Source organism: Olea europaea, unplaced genomic scaffold (genome assembly GCF_002742605.1).
Source record: "Olea europaea var. sylvestris unplaced genomic scaffold, O_europaea_v1 scaffold1681, whole genome shotgun sequence".
NCBI classification, from domain to species: domain Eukaryota; kingdom Viridiplantae; phylum Streptophyta; class Magnoliopsida; order Lamiales; family Oleaceae; genus Olea; species Olea europaea.
Genome location: NW_019234485.1, coordinates 16,962 through 35,685, shown reverse-complemented (window position 1 = coordinate 35,685; position 18,724 = coordinate 16,962). Strand labels below are relative to the sequence as shown.

General features: G+C 30.9%; 1 protein-coding gene and 1 long non-coding RNA gene across 3 annotated transcripts; one reads left to right on the top strand and one right to left on the bottom strand.

The window, feature by feature from the left end:
* Positions 1-8,888: 8,888 nt before the first annotated feature.
* Positions 8,889-11,809, top strand: LOC111377576 (pectin acetylesterase 9-like). Its single transcript, XM_023000704.1, has 4 exons — positions 8,889-9,249; positions 10,154-10,236; positions 10,765-10,893; positions 11,497-11,809. The coding sequence occupies exons 1-3, from the start codon at positions 8,946-8,948 to the stop codon at positions 10,879-10,881; spliced, it is 504 nt and encodes a 167-aa protein (XP_022856472.1). The 5' UTR covers positions 8,889-8,945; the 3' UTR covers positions 10,882-10,893; positions 11,497-11,809.
* Positions 11,810-12,919: 1,110 nt separating this feature from the next.
* LOC111377589 lies at positions 12,920-16,174 on the bottom strand. 2 transcript variants are annotated; one of them, XR_002699751.1, is made up of 3 exons: positions 16,010-16,174; positions 15,245-15,360; positions 12,920-13,282 (listed from the first exon to the last, which is right to left on the bottom strand). It is a non-coding gene; the product is annotated as an uncharacterized LOC111377589 (long non-coding RNA). The 2 variants fall into 2 exon arrangements; XR_002699752.1 differs by lacking the exon at positions 12,920-13,282 and having other exon boundaries at positions 15,071-15,360.
* Positions 16,175-18,724: the final 2,550 nt, after the last annotated feature.

Sequence of the window (18,724 nt, the reverse complement as noted above, 5' to 3'; positions counted from 1 at the left end):
AAAAATACCCTATATTTTTGGGTTGTTTTGAAAAAAACATTATAAACTTGGATTAAATTGTAATTACTTAAAATTGAATGTAAAATATACGCTCAAAACCTAAACTCACGACAATCCTCATAAATCAGCCTCAAATATGCAAAAACCAAAGGAAAATTGAAAGGAAAAAGAGGAAATCTTCCACAAATACATAAACAAAGTTTGTTCATTCTTCAAATCGAGGAAACCATCCAGAAAAACATTGAAAAATCTGAAAAAAAAAGTCTAGTAGATCTTCCACAAAAACACAAACAAAATTACAGGTATTTCTATGTTTTGGATTCCATGATTATGGCCCATTATCCATCTCATTTTTGTTTGAATTTCATGATTAGATTTAGTTAAAATCTCATAATCTATAATTAACATTTATGAAGTTTCTTTTTGACGATTTTATTAATTTGATTGGAAACATGTATGAAAATAAAATTGTTGAAGTTGAGTGGATTGTGTCAATACATATGAAAAATTAGTTTTGAATCAATTACATTGATACTTGCAAGGTGTTTGATAAAAAGATAATGTGAAAAAGTGGCATTCTATCACTTTTTTCAAAAAAAGTCACAACATCTCTTTTAAACAATTAGCTAGGTATGCACGTGTGAATTTTTAGAAATTTGAACGTACATATTCACGCCCTACTTTTTGGTAATACACATGAGAAAGAAAACTTTAAACCAATTGTATTGATGCTTGCAATATGTTTGCTCAAAGGAGAAGGTGAGAAATTGGAGTTCTGTCACCTTTCTAAAAAAAAGTCACAGCATCTCTCTTGAGCAATTAACTAGGTATGCATGTGTGAGTTTTTGGAAATTTGAATGTACATATTCAAACTCTGTATCTAGTAATACACATTAGAAAGAAAACTTTAAACCAATTGTATTGATGCTTGCAATGTGTTTGCTCAAAGAAGAAGGTGAGAAAGTGGCATTTTGTCACTTTTCTCAAAAAAAAAAGTTATAGCATCTCTCTTGAGCAATTAGCTAGATATGCATGTGTGAGTATTTGAAAATTTGAATATATATATTTAAGCCATATTTTTTGGTAATACATACGAGAAAGAAAACTTTGAACAAATTGCATTGATATTTGCAACGTGTTTGCTCATAGGAGAATGTGAGAAAGTGGAATTCTGTCACTTTTCTTAGAAAAAATGACATTTTGTGATCTTTCTCCAAAACAGTCACCATTTATCATTGGAGCAATTAATCGAATGTATACGTGTGCTTTTTTGAGAGTTTGAATACACCAATTCATACCTTATTTTTTGATAATACATATGAAAAAGAAAACTTTGAATCGACTACATGGATGCTTGCAAGATATTTGATTGTGAAGAGTGATATTCTGTCACCTTTCTCAAAAAAGTGACATTGTGTCACTTTTCAACGAAAAAGTGACATCATTACCTTTCTACAAGAACAGTCACCCTTTATCATTGGAACAATTAACTGGATGCATCCGCGTGCTTTTTTGAAAGTTTAAACATACCAATTCATGCCTTGTTATCTGAGAATACATATGAAAATGAAAACTTTGAATCAATTACATGGATACGTGCAATGTGTTTGCAAATGGAGAGGGTGACATTCTGCCACTTTTCTTTAAAAAAAAAAGTGACATTGTGTCACTTTTTTACAAAAAAGTGACATTCTGTGACCTTTCTCCAAAATAGTCACACTTTATTATTGGAGCAATTAACTAGATGCACAAGTGTGCTTTTCTGAAAGTTTGAACATACCAATTCATACCCTGTTTTCTGGTAATCCATATGAAAAAAAAAAAACTTTGAATCCATTACATGGATGCGTGTAAGGTGTTTGCTCATGGAGAGTGTGACAATTTATCACTTTTTCTGAAAAAAAAGTGACATTGTGTCATTTTTCTACGAAAAAGTGGCATTCTGTCACTTTTTTCCAAAATAGTCTCGCTTTATCATTGGAGTATTTAACCTGATGCATACATGTGATTTTTTGAAAGTTTGAACATACTAATTCATGGCCTATTTTCTAGTAGTATATATGAAAAAGAAAACTTTAATTCACTTACATGGGTGCATGTAAGGTGCTTGCTCATGAAGATTGATATTCTGTCACTTTTCTCCAAAAAAGTGACATTGTGTCACTTTTCGACGAAAAAGTGACATTCTGTGACCTTTTTTCTAAAACAGTCACCATTTCTCATTGGAATAATTAATTTGATGCATACGTATGCTTTTTTGAAAGTTTGAACATACTAATTCATGTCTTGTTCTATGGTAATATATTTAAAGAAGAAAACATTGAATCGAGTACATGGATGTGTGCAAGGTGTTTGCTTATGGGGAGTTTGACATTTTGTCACTTTTTTCAAAAAAAGTCATACCATTACCATATCATTGGAGCAATTAAGTAAACATATACGTGATTATGTTTGTATTTTTTGAAAATTTGAATATACCAATTCAATTCTTGTTTTCTGGTAATACATATAAAAAAGAAAATTTTAAATTAATTACATTGGTGCATGTAAGGCTTTTACTCAAGGGGAATGTGATTCTGTCACTTTTCTATGAAAAAGTGACAGAATGTCACTTTTTTCAATAAAAATGTCACATTATATCATTGAAACAATTAACTAGATGCATACGTGTGCATTTTTTGAAAATTTGAACATAGCAATTCATGCACTGTTTTCTTTCTGGTAATATATATGAAATAGAAAAATTTTGAATCAATTGCATTGATGCATGAAACATGTTTGTTTAAAGAGAATGTAAAAAAGTGACATTCTTAAAAAAGTCACAGTATCTCACTGGAACAATTAACTAGATGCATATTACTCTGTCACTTTTAAATTTTAGTTTATTAAAATAAGTTTTCATTAATTTTAATCATCTTAAAATAGGTTTTCATAAAAACCCTTTATAAATAAAGGATTAATTCATTGTTTTCATCGTCTTTCCATTAATAAAATTCGTGAGTTTATTCTTTTCATAATTTGGTGGATTCTAAATTTTAAAGTAAAAACTTTTATATGGAGTAAATATCTTTGGGAAACTTACAAGAATACCCTTAAAATTAATTGTGTTTTAAAAAATCATATAAAATTTTTTTTGAAAGTAAAAAATACTGTATAAAATTAAAAGGTAGATGTCACTTTTTTATAAAAATTTGTCACCCTTTTTTTTTTTTTTTTTTAAGGTGTCACTTTTAAAAGTCTAGTATTTCTTTTTCATTAAAAAATTACATTCAATGTCGCTTTTATTAAAAAGTGATGTTTGCCACTAAAAAAAGGTAATAGAAATTTCAAAAGACGATTGAAAAAAGTAACAAACCCTGATAGAAATTTAAAAAATGTAACGAATTTAAAAAAGTGACAAAAATTAAAAAAAAAAGTGACAAAAAAAAGTGACAAAATTCAAAAAAAGTGACACAAATTCAGAAAAGTACAAAAGAGTGACAATTATTTAAAAAAGTGACAAAAATTAAAAAAAGTGATGTAAACAAACTAATTGGTACTTCTTACAAGCACCATTTATCCGAGCATCTTCCAAATAAGTTCAAATGAAAATACATCCAATATAACATATAATTTCAAAACATTGGTGTTGGTATAAATGAAGATAAAAGCAATCAATTAAAGCATTTTAAAAAACAAACCAATTGTATGGCACAACAAATAATGAAGGTTAACCATCATGTAAATATGAAGATTATGCAACTAAAGATCCATGAAAGACATCCATTTCAAACCAGCAAAACCCAAAAGCTAAACAATGTACGTATACAACACAAACCCAGGCTTCATATACATTAACTGAACATTAAATAAATCACCAAACCAGCAGACATCGAGGATCACCATAAGCTAGTTCGGTCATAACCTCAAATCTAGTGTCCACATCAAAAATAAAAAAAACAGCCTAAACATTAGCATCTAAATTACAATTTAAGTTTCAGGCAGACTTTTTACAACAGACTTCAATGTGCTAATGTCCAAGCAACTTTCCTAGCATACACTCTTGATCTGGGAGGCTCATTGAAAGTCATGGGTGTCAATTCATTATCCATTTCTTTAAGATTGATTTACTCAGTTACAACTTGTGTGTCAGACAATTTTCTACCTCCATTACCATCAACAATAGGGATGGAAGCTGCTGGCCCATCTCTCACACCAATTTTCCTAGGATCTTCAAATGCTGAAAATCATAAATATTACAGAGATATTTACTAGCACATCAAATTTAAACTTGTGCTCAAAAAACAAAATAAAGTAATGAAGTATATGCAGCTGCCAAATTAAGTACCAAAGAAACTACAAGAAATGTTTCAGCATTACCTCCCTGTGGTCTCTCCATATGAACGGCTTAAACAATCGAGATTTACGGCCCTTCAATTGTGGGGCAAAATCGATTAGGGGATAGGGTTGACAGAGAATTTGGGATTTCAATTTTGGGGTCGAAATGAAAATGAAATCATGAAGACGAACGGATACAAAGAGAAGATGAAGGAGAAATCGACAAAAATTGGCTCGGAAATGGAGATTTAAAGTCGGATTTTGCTTGAAAAAGAGATCGACGAAAATTGCCCAGTGGATTTTGCAAGCCAGCGACTTCTACGAATGAGGAATACGGAGGGCTAGGTTTGGGTTTGCTGTAGTTAATCGGGTTGGGTTTTGGTTAAAATTTAGGACGTAATTAATACTTTCTTAAAATGTTTAATTAATTTAAGAATATTAATCAAAACACTTAGAAAAAAAAGGGTATAGGGCCCAATTTCCTCATTAATTTTTTGATTACATCCCTTGTCCCAATTTCCCCATCTATCGATTTTTCTCGCCATTGCGGGCCCACACCCCCAACCAAATTTAAAGAGGGCTATTTAGTAATCTTGGTAGGTGCAACGTAATTATATATTATTATTTTTTTTTCTCATCCCCACTTAGTTATAAACAAATTACTTGATTTTTCTAAACTTGAGCTGTCTATTAAACTAACAGTAATTATATTCACACCAAATTTTTGATTTTTTGCATCACAATTTAATTGTATTTAAAGTTTTCAATCATTGCTTATTATAGTACTTATGTCCTTAACGTTTCTTCGTTGCATTCTAATCCTTAATTTTCTATCAGTTAACATATCTTGTATTTGATAACAATTTCTTTCCAAAAAGTCTGTTAGAAGGGCGTAAAACAACTTACTTCCAATCAGATTTTTTAAAAATAAATAAATTCAAAAGTGCAATCAAATGTTTTTCCAAAGCATGGGAACAAAATATTTTGACAAAAATCATCACCAAGGAAGAGATGCTCTAATTGGTGGAAGGTTGAACATAACAACCTAAAATCTACGATATATTAAAAGTGTGAATTGAGGAGAAATTTTTGAATACCAATTATACCCGTACTTATTTAGCTATATGTCAATTGTACCCTTGTATATTTAATATAATTTAACTTCATTTAATATCTATTTAAGTGTAATGCTATTAATTGAATTGAAAAATATTTTTTAATTTCTATAAATGGTTATTTGAGGCCATCATTTGAGCTCCTTAAACATCCATTTTTCAATTTCATTTTGAATTAATGCTATTAATCAAATTAAAATTATTTTCTTAATATCAAAATGAGAATTTAGGGCCATCAGTTGAGTTTCTCATGTAACACTAATTTTCAATATCATTTTGAATAAATTGAATTAATGTTCTTAATAAAAATCCCTTATATTTTTAGTTATATGTCAATTCTACCCTTATATATTTAATATAGTATCATTTAATATAATTTAACTTCATTTAATATCTATTTAAGTGTAATACTTATTGTTTTATATTGGAGTACTTAAAATTTTACATTAATCAAAAATTATAAATTTCACGTTTAATTAATTAATAGTTGATAGTATAACTATTTAAGCACAGAGGACAATAAATTGAAAAGAAAAAAATTGCTTAAATGTTATCAACAATTAGGAGAGAAAGAATTGATGATGGGAGAAATTATCCATCAATCTTAAAAATCTTACTAATTACTTTAAATAATTAGGAGCTACTTACACTTCCCATATTTGTATCCACACACTAAATACAAGTTTTGCATCTCAATTACACATTTTCACTAAATCCAATTTTTTAAATATTAATAAAAAATTAATATTATGTATTCTAGAAAATAATTAACATAGTATTGGGTATTTATTTTTGCATGTTCATTTTGTATAAGCATAATAATGATGGTAATCCTGTTACTTATTAAATATAAATATATAAAGAAAAGAAAAAGATTTTAATCTCGATATATTTAAATGGAGAATTTTTATTCCTCTATTTGTATTAATCCCTTCAAAAGAAAAGGAAAACTTTTGTTAAGATTTTTTACTTTGATATCCGTTTTGAATGTAATTTTGGTTTCTGATTTAAAATAAATTCTATGGATTAATAAGACTAGTATGATTAATATGCAATTTTTTATTTCTAAATATGTTTAGATATGTTAACTTTTTGTTTTTATATTTTAGGTAAAAAAGTTTATGGTACAGATAAAATGAGTAATTTTTTAATTTGAAAATTATTTACGTACCTTTAGTTTACTTATACGTAAATATTTTAAACTTAATCAAATGTACATCTTTTAATTTGATTTTTCTTCATGTCTTTCTGTACCACAAAATTAGTCGATGTCTTCGTAATAGTTGAAAATAAGGGTCCAAACAAAGTCTAGCATAAACAAATCATTATATTTCAATTTATTCAATATTTTCATTTTATGTACTTAATTTTCATAAAAAAATTATTTATAGGCATATTCTTTAACAATTTAATTTTTTATTTTAACATTATCAATTGTCTTACTTTAAAAATATTACGTATATAATACGTTTCGCACATAAGATGTGCAACGCACGTGCTTACTACTAATATGAGGAAAAAAAGTTATGTATATAAACAGTACGACGAACAAAGATCGAGAGTTTTAATTGCAGTAAAAATATAGTGCAACAAATAAAAACTGTGGTGCAACCACCCCAAGTAAGACGAGCTAAGAAACAATCAAAATTTAGACAATTTTATAAGCTCAGTAGTTGGGCCCAAAGACCAACCGCGCCATGTCAAATCTTGCACTTTCTGCAGAAAAAATTCATATTTAAAAGGTTAAGTATTGACCATTTTAAAATCAAGAAACAAGTTTTAAAATTTAAAAAATTAGATAATAATTAAGTTTTATCTAATGAATAATTAATTAACTATATATTTTATTAATTAAGTATTAAGGTCACAGTTGTATACTGTTTAGTCATAAATTATCAAATTGATTGATCATAAATTATTTCTCGATCATGATTAAAAAATATTATAGGCCACAAATCATTTTTGGTCACCAGTAAAAAAATTTATAGGTCCCAATTTATACATCGGTCATGATTAAAAAATTTAAAGGTCACAATTTATTTATAGGTCATAAATAACAAATTTATAAGTCATGATTAAAATTTTTTAGGTCACATATTATTTGTTGATCGCAAGTTATCGGTCATCTATTATATATTAGTTACAAATTAATCAATTTATTGATTACAATCAATCAAATAATTGATCACAAATACCACCACACCATCCTAACCACAAAACCACTATACCATTGCTGCCACCACCAACACTTCATTGTTATTGTCGACCAATACCACCACAACAAAAATCTGATCCAAGATTGTCGTTCACCGCTACGACCACCACCACCACACCATCGCGATCACCATCACGCCACCTCCACTATACTATCAACACCAACACCACCCAAATCACCATCATCTCTCAACCACCACCAAGAACATATTAAACTAAAACTTCGTGTAAACTATAGATCTAAGGAGGAAAAGCTACCCTAAAAACACAATCAAAAAATCGTTGCAGAGTGCACAATACTTTCCCTACCGTGCACAATATTCTCTCCACAGTCACCGCAAAGTCGCAAGGAAAACATTATCGTTGCAGCGACAACTATAAAGTGCGCAGAGCCATTGCTGAAGTGACGACGTCCCTATTATTGTGGCTCGTCAACGTCTCCAACGATCATTTTCTCGTCCTTCGTGGGGTTTTTCAATGCATTCTTAGAGAGAGAGAGAATATAGAGAGGAAATAATTAGGGTTTAAAATAAAATTGGGTGAATTAGCGTGAGTTAGGGTGGATATGTAGATTAATATAATTTTATAATATCATTTATTAATATTAAAAATTTAATTATTTTCGATTTTTTGAATAAATAAATTTTAGATTTGAATTTTCAAGTTGGATCTTCAAAAATATGATTAGGTGTAATTTCCTCCTCTTCTGCACCAGACTTGACAAAGAACAATCATACAAGAACTGGTTCAAGCCACTTTACACCTCTGTGCTCAGCAAATGAGGCATTAGTGATACGTATATCAGCTAAGAATGACATTACTGAAAAAGCTTATCAGCTAATGGAAAGAAATTCATGACAAAAACTTTCTTCAAAAAATAATTTAATTGAAGAGGTTCCCATTAGACTTCAAAACCATATTAGCTTAAAGAGAGGATTACAATAAAACAGTGCCGTACTTGTCACTACTACAAGAAATATATACTTTCCCTACAAAAATTTCGCAGACAAATTAAAATTTGTGGGCGGAGTTTACTTTTCCCTACAAAAAGATATTTCGTAGGGTTATGATTTGATTCAAAATTTTTAATAGTGGAAGGATTTGTATCCACAAAAAATTATATTCTTTTCAGACAATAAAATTTGAAGGGCAAGATACATCTTTAGCCTACAAAAAATTTGATCCATTTGTAGGCTAATAATTCGTGGGAAATTTTTCCAATTTAAAACACGCAAAATTTGTAGAACACGGAAAACAACTGCTGCTTCCTCTTTTTCCATCACTGTGCGTGAGAGAACCATGGAAGAACTGCCGCCTTCTTCCTCAACAATCGACCACCACCCGCTACCTAGATCACCAGATCCCACTACCATTCGAAGCCTCTCACCTGCCTCTTCAACCTCTAGTCATCATCGGGCCCACGGAGTTGTCGAAAACATCCCCAATCACCACCCAAAATCGCGCTACCAATCACGATTTTTGCCATATTTCCACCACCGTCAGCGCGGACCACCACTCTCCTCCTCTCAACCAGGTGCATCCAGTACTACCATGGGTCACCTGCAATTTTGTCCAGAATCAAGAGAGCTTGTGAAAGCAGTTCGTGAGTGCTCTAATTTGTGTTTTTTTTTTAATTTTAAGTATTATTATTATTGATTGGTTCACTGTCTGGTCTTGTCCTACAGACTCGTTTAGACCCAAAACTGTAATCTGGGTTTTGAATAAAAATTCATTTAGTGAAAGATCTTTTAATTATCCGATTTTAGGTGAGTTTATCAGAAGCATTTGAACTCTTATTCCATTTTTGTTTTATTATACAATGTAATTATGTAAATTACATTCTAAAAGAGTAAAGAGTCATCAGTAGAACTAGATTTTTTATCAAAAAAATTACTAACTCTTTGCTGTATCTTTTACTATATTAGTTTGTCATTGTACATGTTTAGCATTGATTGCTGGAGAAAGAATCATTTGAGAAAACATACTTTGCTTCCAAGGAAAAACAGAGATGTTATCTTTTCTGGGAGAAGTCTCAATATTTTGCATTGACAAAAATGGGTTCTAACATGAATATTGGTATACGGTTGGATGGAATTGAACAATATAATTATCATTTCTTTACTATATATATGCCATAATTCTTGTATTGTAATTTTTTAAAGGCAGATTCTTTTTTCTCCCTTAATTTTTTTTTTTTTTATTTTCATTTTTAATTTTTTGGCATTTTTCTATTATTTTCTTGAATTAATAGTGAATCCATTTAAATCTGGACAGAATGATGAATGGAAGATTTACAGAAATTTCTCTACATTCTTGTTTGTATGCCTGATTATGATAAGAACGGAAGGATTTTTGGTTGATATTACTTATGTTCAGAGTGCTGTGGCAAAAGGAGCAGGCAAAACATTAAGGGTCAACATTTAGAACAAAATTCTATTTTTTTTTTACGTGCATATATATATTTTTAAAAAAGATTCAATATTTATTTTTTTGCTTTGTGTTTGCAGTTTGTTTAGACGGTAGTCCACCGGCATATCATTTTGATAGGGGATCTGGTGCAGGAATTAACAATTGGTTGGATCATATCGAGGTTAGTCCTTTTTTCATAAGCTATTAAAATATATATACAGTTTTTTTATGGCAGCAGAATGGATTATCGAAAGATTATACTTTAGATCATCCTAGGAAATAAGAGTAGTTACCTGATTTTTTTAAGAGAATATAATTCATACAATAGGAAAAGATGTAGTAACTAGGTTTGAAACATAGTAAAAATGATCATGTTGAGATCAACAAACATCACAATGGAATTGATTAAATCATGTAGAATAAAATTTATCTTCTTCTTGTTGCATTTTTGGCAATCAAACTGAGTATTTCACTTTTCATTTTGCCATCCATGTACCAGAGATATATTTGGCCAAATGCTTGAAACTGTTGAAATTGAATATTTTAGTATAGAAAGTTAAACTTAATGTTTTTATTATTTCATATCGCTTTGACCACTTGAATGGTTTTCATCCGGATTTTTCACAGGTCATGTCCAAGTTATGCATAAAAATAATGAATTTTCATCCTCTATAATAACTTAACAAAATCTGTTAATCTTCGTGTTCAGGGAGGAGAATGGTGCAACAATGTCACTACTTGCCTTGAACGTAAAGACAATCGCTTAGGTTCCTCCAAGCAAATGGCTAAGCAGGTTGTATTTTCTGGGATTTTGAGCAAAAGATAAAGTTTAACCCAGGTATACTTCACATTTTTGATTGATTTTGATTTTGTTAAAACTTTTATATTTTTCAGTGTTATCTTTAATAAATATGGTCTATATTTGAATTTCTAGATTTTTATAATTGGAATAGGATAAAGGTTGGATATTGTCATGGAGCATCATTTATTGGATATAGAAGCAGTAGATATAATGAAATGGCATCATATAATAAATATGATCCCTTATATCTTCTTTTTCACTTTCTAGAAGTCGTTAGATATAATGAAATGGCAGTTTTCAAACATATAGTGAATTTCTTTGTTGTTCGAATATTTATGGAAACTTCTAATTTTTGGATCAATATTCGATCAGGCTAATAAACTTTACTTCAGAGGAGCAACAGTTTTTGTTGCTATCATCGAGGATTTGTTAGAAAAAGGAATGAAGAATGTTGAAAATGTATGATTTTCTCTTATGTTTTTTCCTCCAACTTAGACTGTATTCTTACTTGCTATTGTTAACTTGAGTGTTCTTATGTAGGCCATTCTGCCTGGATGTTTAGTCGATGGATTAGCATCGATTTTGCATTATTATCTATATTTTGTTATAGAACGTTAAGAAGACTTCCTTCTTATATAGGTTTATTGGAAAACTGCAGCAAGGCATTCCCGATGAACTGGTCAAGAAACAGTTAGAGGGGCTATGTGTTATCTATTACTTAATCCACCTTCACAAGCACGAAAGTGATTTCATTGCTACAAGCTGCATAGCTCAAAAGCAAGCTTGCTAATGATCAGCTCAGAGCTTTGTATTCTTTTACTGTTTTTTCTTAGAATCACTAGTCATTTCTCTATTTACTAGATGCCTGTAAATTGAAAATTACCTAGTTTGGATTTGGATGAACTATAAATTTTGTTATATTTGTGTTTTGGTAAAATATTTTGATTTAATATTAAATTGATTGACACATGTTTAATTAATTTATAGTCTTTGGTCTTTTTATATTATTTTGAATAAGGTTAAAAAAAATTACTACAATATAAGCAAAAAAAAAAATATATGAAATAATTTAATTTCTCCCTACAAATTTTTTCAAAATAACCTACAAATATGTTTTCCCCGCAAAATTATTTTTAAATAGGGTTTAGCCCACAAAATAATATGTACCAGGTTGTCATAAATATTCTTTTCCCACAAAATTTATTTGTAGAAAAAAATACAATTTAGCCTACAACATAATTTGTAGGGAAAAGCGTAATTGTTTTGTGAGTAAAATTAACTTTAGCAGACGAATGATTTTGTCGAGGAAAAACTTAAACGACGAATTGAGTTTGTCTTCAAAGGGTTCGTAGGGAAAACCTTTAGCCCACAAATTTAAAAAATTTGTCGTCTTATACCTTTCCCCTCGATGTTTGCCCTACATATGTGCCTACAAAAATTTTTCGTCTGCAAAGATTTTTTCCTACAAATATGAACCTTTCCCTACAAATTTTTTGTAGGGAAAGCATAAATTTCTTGTGGTGTGTATTTTACTGGGCCGAGGCAAATTTCAAAATTTGGGCTCCTAAGTTGGAGCAAGCAATCCATTTTTAAATTTATCAGAGTTTTTTGGAACTAAATTTGTTAATTTAAAATTAAAATAAAGAAACAAATAAAATGAAATATTCAAAATATTTATATTATAATCTAATAGGAATACTAAATTTTATAAACAATCACTTAAATGCAACTCATCTTGCGATTTTTGAGGCAAAAATATCAATCAATTTTGTATAGTCGAATTGTTCAATTATTTATTTTTCAATGGATAACATAGCCAATCCATTCAATCTCTCCTATGACATAGCTGATTAGAGATAAGATTTGATCAATTTCAATTTGAAGAAACTTATTTCTGCTGATGCAACTATAACTAGTATAATGAGTAAAATATTGTAAGCAATGCAAGTATTTGAAAAACAACCATTCATTTTCTTCAAGTAATTTACACATCAATTGTCTTTTTTTTTTTTGTTTCTTTAGATAAATAGCACTTCAAGATTGTTAGCTTCGTACATAAGTCATTACCAATATGTCTGAATGTCTATTATACTTCAAATACTGCTCAAGATTCTCACAAGATTTCAACAAACCGTCAACATGCAATTTGTTTAATTTCTCAACATTAAACAAAAATCCAAATATCTCTTCATAATGTTTAAGATGTTCAAAGCAGGTTTGAAGTAATGATCGAGCTCGATCAATTATAAAGAGAAAATAATCAACTTTAAAAGATTCTTCAATTGATTTTGTTACCTCTTCACTCTTACTTTCATCGAACTGTAACTTCTTTCGAATGCTGCGTTTATCTCAGAATACAACGTCAATTCCCATTTCACTTAACATTTGTTGAGCTTCATCTGTAGCACTAGCAAATTCAGATTCTCTACACTTTTCGAGAAACAAAATAAGTACTTGTACTAGCTTGATAACTTCATCAATATCCATGTTTTCAGTTTGACAAAAAATTTATTTACAATATTGATTGTATGCAACAACTTATATCAAATGACCATGCCAAGTAAAACTCAAAATTCTCAAGTTAATATATTGTTAAGGACATAGCTTCACTCTTTGTTTTGAGATCTTTAGCAATGTTTGTCAATTCAAGTAAAACGTCTCTTATTTGTATAGATTATTCTTTTCTAGGTTCGACACTTTCTACATGACTTTTTCAGTGTGTTTATGACAATCCTTTAAGTGTCAGACCTTCAACCTTATCTTGAAAAATCTTCCATCGTTCAGTAGAAGAAGAGAACAGTGTGTAGATATCACTCCAAAAAAGGACATAACTTTAGAACAATAATTTGCCAAATCACATAACACTAGATTAAGACTATGATAAGCACATGAAGTATAGAAATCCCTAGGATTTATTTCAAGTAATCTTTTTTGTACACCTTTATGTCTCATACTCATGTTAACTCCATTGTCATAGCTTTGACATCTTATATTATCAATATCATGCTCAAGATTACTTAACACATTTTTAAGCTTAGTGAAAAGTCCAAGTCCTGATGTATCGTCTAATGCTCTCTTTCTTTGTTGTTAACCAATTGTTTGCTTTCATCAATAGTAAGTTTTGTTTGAAGCCTATTTTCGAGTTCTATCAACTAGTCTTGCAGCCTATATACTCCTTAGCCACTTCATGATTTGTAAGGCACCAATGCATATTATGCCGATTTTTGTATCCGTCATTACCCAATTGACCAATATTTTTCATCGTTTTTCGTTTTAAAAAATTTGCAGCAAAAAGTAAAAGATCATGTCTAAAGGAATTGAACTAACCATCTTCTATCAATTGTCTGCCCATTTGCAAATAGCCACTTATATTGTAATGAATCAAATGCCTACCTTGACCATCTTTGGGAGTTAAGATGTCATCAACTCTTTTTGGACCATTTCAACTAGAAAGTCCACTGTCTTTTGATCAATGTGAACGTCCTTCCAATTTCCAGTATCATCAAAATTCAAAGAGAAGCATTTCTCTTGATTTAAATCTTCATGTTGAATATTTTCTTCATCATTCCGCTTTGATTCATCTACATTGGTAGGTTCAATCATTTCCTCGTTTTTTTTCCGTTCATGCACATTATCATTATCATTTTGATTCTATTGTTCCTCAATCACTAAATTTTCTGATGTTCCTTCAATCTCTTTTCTTTTCTTGTTATTAAAGTACTTATCCACATCCTCAGTTTAACTTCGAATTAATGCCTATACTCTTTCTCTCTTCTTTTTTTGAGCTCTAGATACATATTTAGGAGTCATGATATTTGACTTAAGTCACTCAACAACCAACAATTACTGAAATTTGAATGTAAAATTTGAAAAAGAATTAAAACATCAATCCATTGAAATTTGAATGTAAACTTAAACGTCATTCCATATCATTAACAGGCACCTCATATCAGTACGTAACAGTTAACTAACATGGACCCAGTTAACTAAAGAGTCCAGAAGTAAACCAATTAGTCAAAATTAGAATATTCACTGAAATTGACCCAAAGTAAAGAAAAAAATTGAAATAGGAAACCTTGCAAATAATGATTAAACTTGTTTTGATGTGAGTAATATCACCACAGAGAGAGAGAGAGAGAGAGAGAGAGAGAGAGAGAGAGAGAGAGTTCTGATGTAATCCATGTAAACTCTAAAACCAAAGACAAAATGAAACTGAAAAGGCAACAGTAACGTATCATTATGCAAATGTTGAAAGAAAATAATCAAGGAAAGAAAGAATTGATAATAAAAGAAAACCCATATTATAAAAGGCAGAAGAATTCAACCTACAAACTAAAAACAAGCTATGTAGAAAAGCAAAAAGTCTGTTACTGTATGAGAAATATACCCCGGGTCTCTCTTCTTTGTTAAGATCAGAGGCTTTTGAGTCGAGCATCACAGCTTCCATAGAAAATTCTGCAAAATGCTTGACCCAGTAATTCTTCTGAATCTCACATTCTTCTTCTGCACATACAAATCATCATTAAAACATGCAATGAAGACAGTAAAAAAATGGAACAAAAAATATCAGACCATGAATAGTAGCCATTGTAAAATTCTCCATGGACCAAGATCTATTTTTATTATTTGGTCAATGTCAATCTATTCCACCAGATCATAAAGATATACTACATTGCACAATAGAAAACTCCCATGGAGCATTAGTGTTAGGTGGTCCTGCTAAGAAAAATCATATAAGTAAGAGTTTAATTTGTTTAGAGCCCTTCTTAAAGTTAATATTTCCTTAAGGTATACACAACTAGAACATGAAATTAGCTTTTCCTAGTGATCTAAGCTACAGCAGCATTGGAATTCTGTTGATTTCAATAGGAAAGAAGGAAATTACTCAAATTAGTTTATGCTTAATTGTCTATCTTAATTTATTTGGTTTATCTGTGCAAAAACCATTAGATAAACGGCCACAGGTAATCAGTTTGGTGACTAGTTTGCAAAACTAAAAATTTAAGATTAATAACAAAAACCAAAACCACAACACAAACAGAAAAATAATCTCATCCAACAATAGCATTTTCAAAAAAAAATCAATTAGGAAAAGGAAAATATGAAATAGTAAAGAAAGAAAAAAAAAAGAAATTTAAAAATCCAGATATACCCAAAACTGGCAAAATAGTATGAAAATTGAAAAAGGAGAAATTGAGAGGTCGATTGTTGATGGTGAATCGGTGATGACGGCCACCACATCATCTCCGACCTCCACCGTCATTCTTCCGAAAGCAATTTGCCGACTGCCATTGATTTCTCAAATTTGGTTTGGAGGTTATGAAATTTTGAAGGCTTACTCGTTTTTTTAGGGACAGTGGGTTTTATAAAAAAAAAAAAAAGGACAAAAAATTGGGCCCTCCTAAAATGCTGGGAGGTGGAGGCCTAAGAGGTCTGACCATGCAATAAATATTGACACCATGAAATAAATATTGACATGTACTTTTCCAACCTTGCATTGGTAGATTTTCTTTGGGGAATTTACATAAATATCACTAAATTTGAAAATGCACAAAAAATTTTATTTTGCACAATTTTTTTTTTTCAAAAATGTCACTTTTTCCCCACAAAATGTCCATATTACCCTTTGACACCTTTTTAGGAGCAATAAATGCTTGATTTGAATGCAATTAATGGTGTGATGTGATTATTTATTTATCTTTATTGTTAACATTGAAGAAATGAATATTATATTGTATAATATGAATTTTTGATTAAAAAAATGGGTGGAATGTGTACAAAGAGCACACACACGTAAGAGTTGAAATATCTTCTTCTTCTTCATCATCCTCCTTCCATTATCAACAAGGCATGAAGGAAAGCCATTGATCAATTTCAAAGGTGAGGTAGTAGAAAAGAAATCTTTTCATGCCATACTCGACTATTTTAAATATTCAGTAGAACATGATCAGAATTAATTGTTCATATTTTATCTCTTATTCATTGATATTTTTTATTTTTGGTATATTTTAGAAAGGGAAAAAATACCAATATTCTCAACAAAATGTGAAGGATTCCATATGTAATTTCATATTTAATGAAGCGTTGAGTTATACTTTTTTTATGCATGGGAAGATCAGCTGAAATTGTAGTTGAGAATTGATTATGACCATTAATGTTTTGCAATAAATTCCTGAAACAGTAAAACACATGATTTTTAGCTTCCCCGAAACTTATGCCGTTCAACTATTGAGCAGTTTCGCAGAAACTGTCGGGTTAGACATTTTAACTGTCGAAATCGACACTTAGTAACTGTCGGGATGGACAGATAATTCAATTGCCCATTTTGACACTTGAAAAGCTCTCTCTTTTTGGTACTACATGGATCAAAGTATTGTAATTCGACAATTTGATTGTATTAAATCCTTCGACATATGAATGTGCAGAATTCTAACTTTTGTACCCCCCACATTTCAGGTATAGTTCAGGATCTGAGATTCATCGTGTCGCATGGGTGGAACTTTGTTCACATGGATGACAAATGGAAGTGGAGAGAAGACAAAACGACTTTCATTTTAGCGCCGAGAAGCATTATCGTAGCAGAACTTGTGTTAATATTGAATGACAAACTTGGTATTATTGAATCCCGCAATGAAATCGAATTGAAGTACAAAGTCCCAAATTTGAATAAACATCCGCAGAGATATGAGACGATGAGGACCTAAATTGGTAAATATCTATTCATAAGGAGACTGCACTCTGCGTCATTATTATGGGAAACCGAGGTCCCGAGTGTTGACATGGCTAGGGAAGCAAACTGTGTAGAGAACCAGTTCGGCCTAACGGAATGTCCCCAGACTTTAAGACATGGTGAGCTCAATCATCTGCACAGTGGGTCAAACAACGAAGCACCCACACCTTCAATTGACCATATCGAGGCTGCAGCATCCGTTAAGCACTTAGACAACCTGTTACATGGTACGGAGGATGCTATTATTGCTGAAATTGACGAGCCAATGTCATCACATTCCATGAGTTTGGGCACAGATGAGTGGATTACAGCCGTCGTTCTCGTCGAAAAGCAAATATTCTTTAGCAAGAAACAATTGTACTCGAAAATTCGTGTGCTTGCTTTTCAAGAGAAGTTTCAATTTCGGGTGAGTAGGTCAAGCATGAAAATGTTAATCGTTGTATGTGTGGACGATAATTGCAAGTGGATGCTACGTGCTTCTACTATCAAGCAATCTGCAATCTTCATGATCCATAAATTCATCAACGTGCACACATGTTCCCTTGATTTTCGTCGTAACGCACATCGGCATGCCACTAGTTCTATAATTGGCGAGCACATTTTGGGCAAACTGGATACTCCATATCGATCTTATGACCCTACCGCTATTGTACGTGACATGGAACGTGAGTTCGGTGTGAAAATCAGTTACAACAAAGCTCGTAGGAGAAAGCTTCATGCCTTAACTATGCTACACGGTACACCAGAAGCCAGTTTTCAGAAATTATCTTTATACTGCCACGTCGTAGGAGAGAGTAACCTGGGGACAGTAACCCACATAGAACTCGATTTTCAAAATAGGTTTCATTACTTCTTCATAGCTTTCGGTATAAGCATTTGTGGTTACATGCAATACTTGAGACCCGTTATTTGTGTTGATGACAGTCATCTGAAGGGTCCATACAAAGGAACACTTCTACTGACAACTACCCAAGATGGTAACAAACAGATATATCCGTTAGCATGGGGGATCATGGATACTGAAACCAATAAATCCTGGAAGTGGTTTATGTCCAACTTGAAAGAACTTATAGGGGACTCTGAAGACCTCGTATTTGTTTCAGACCAAAAAAAGAGCATTGACAAAGCTATTACTCA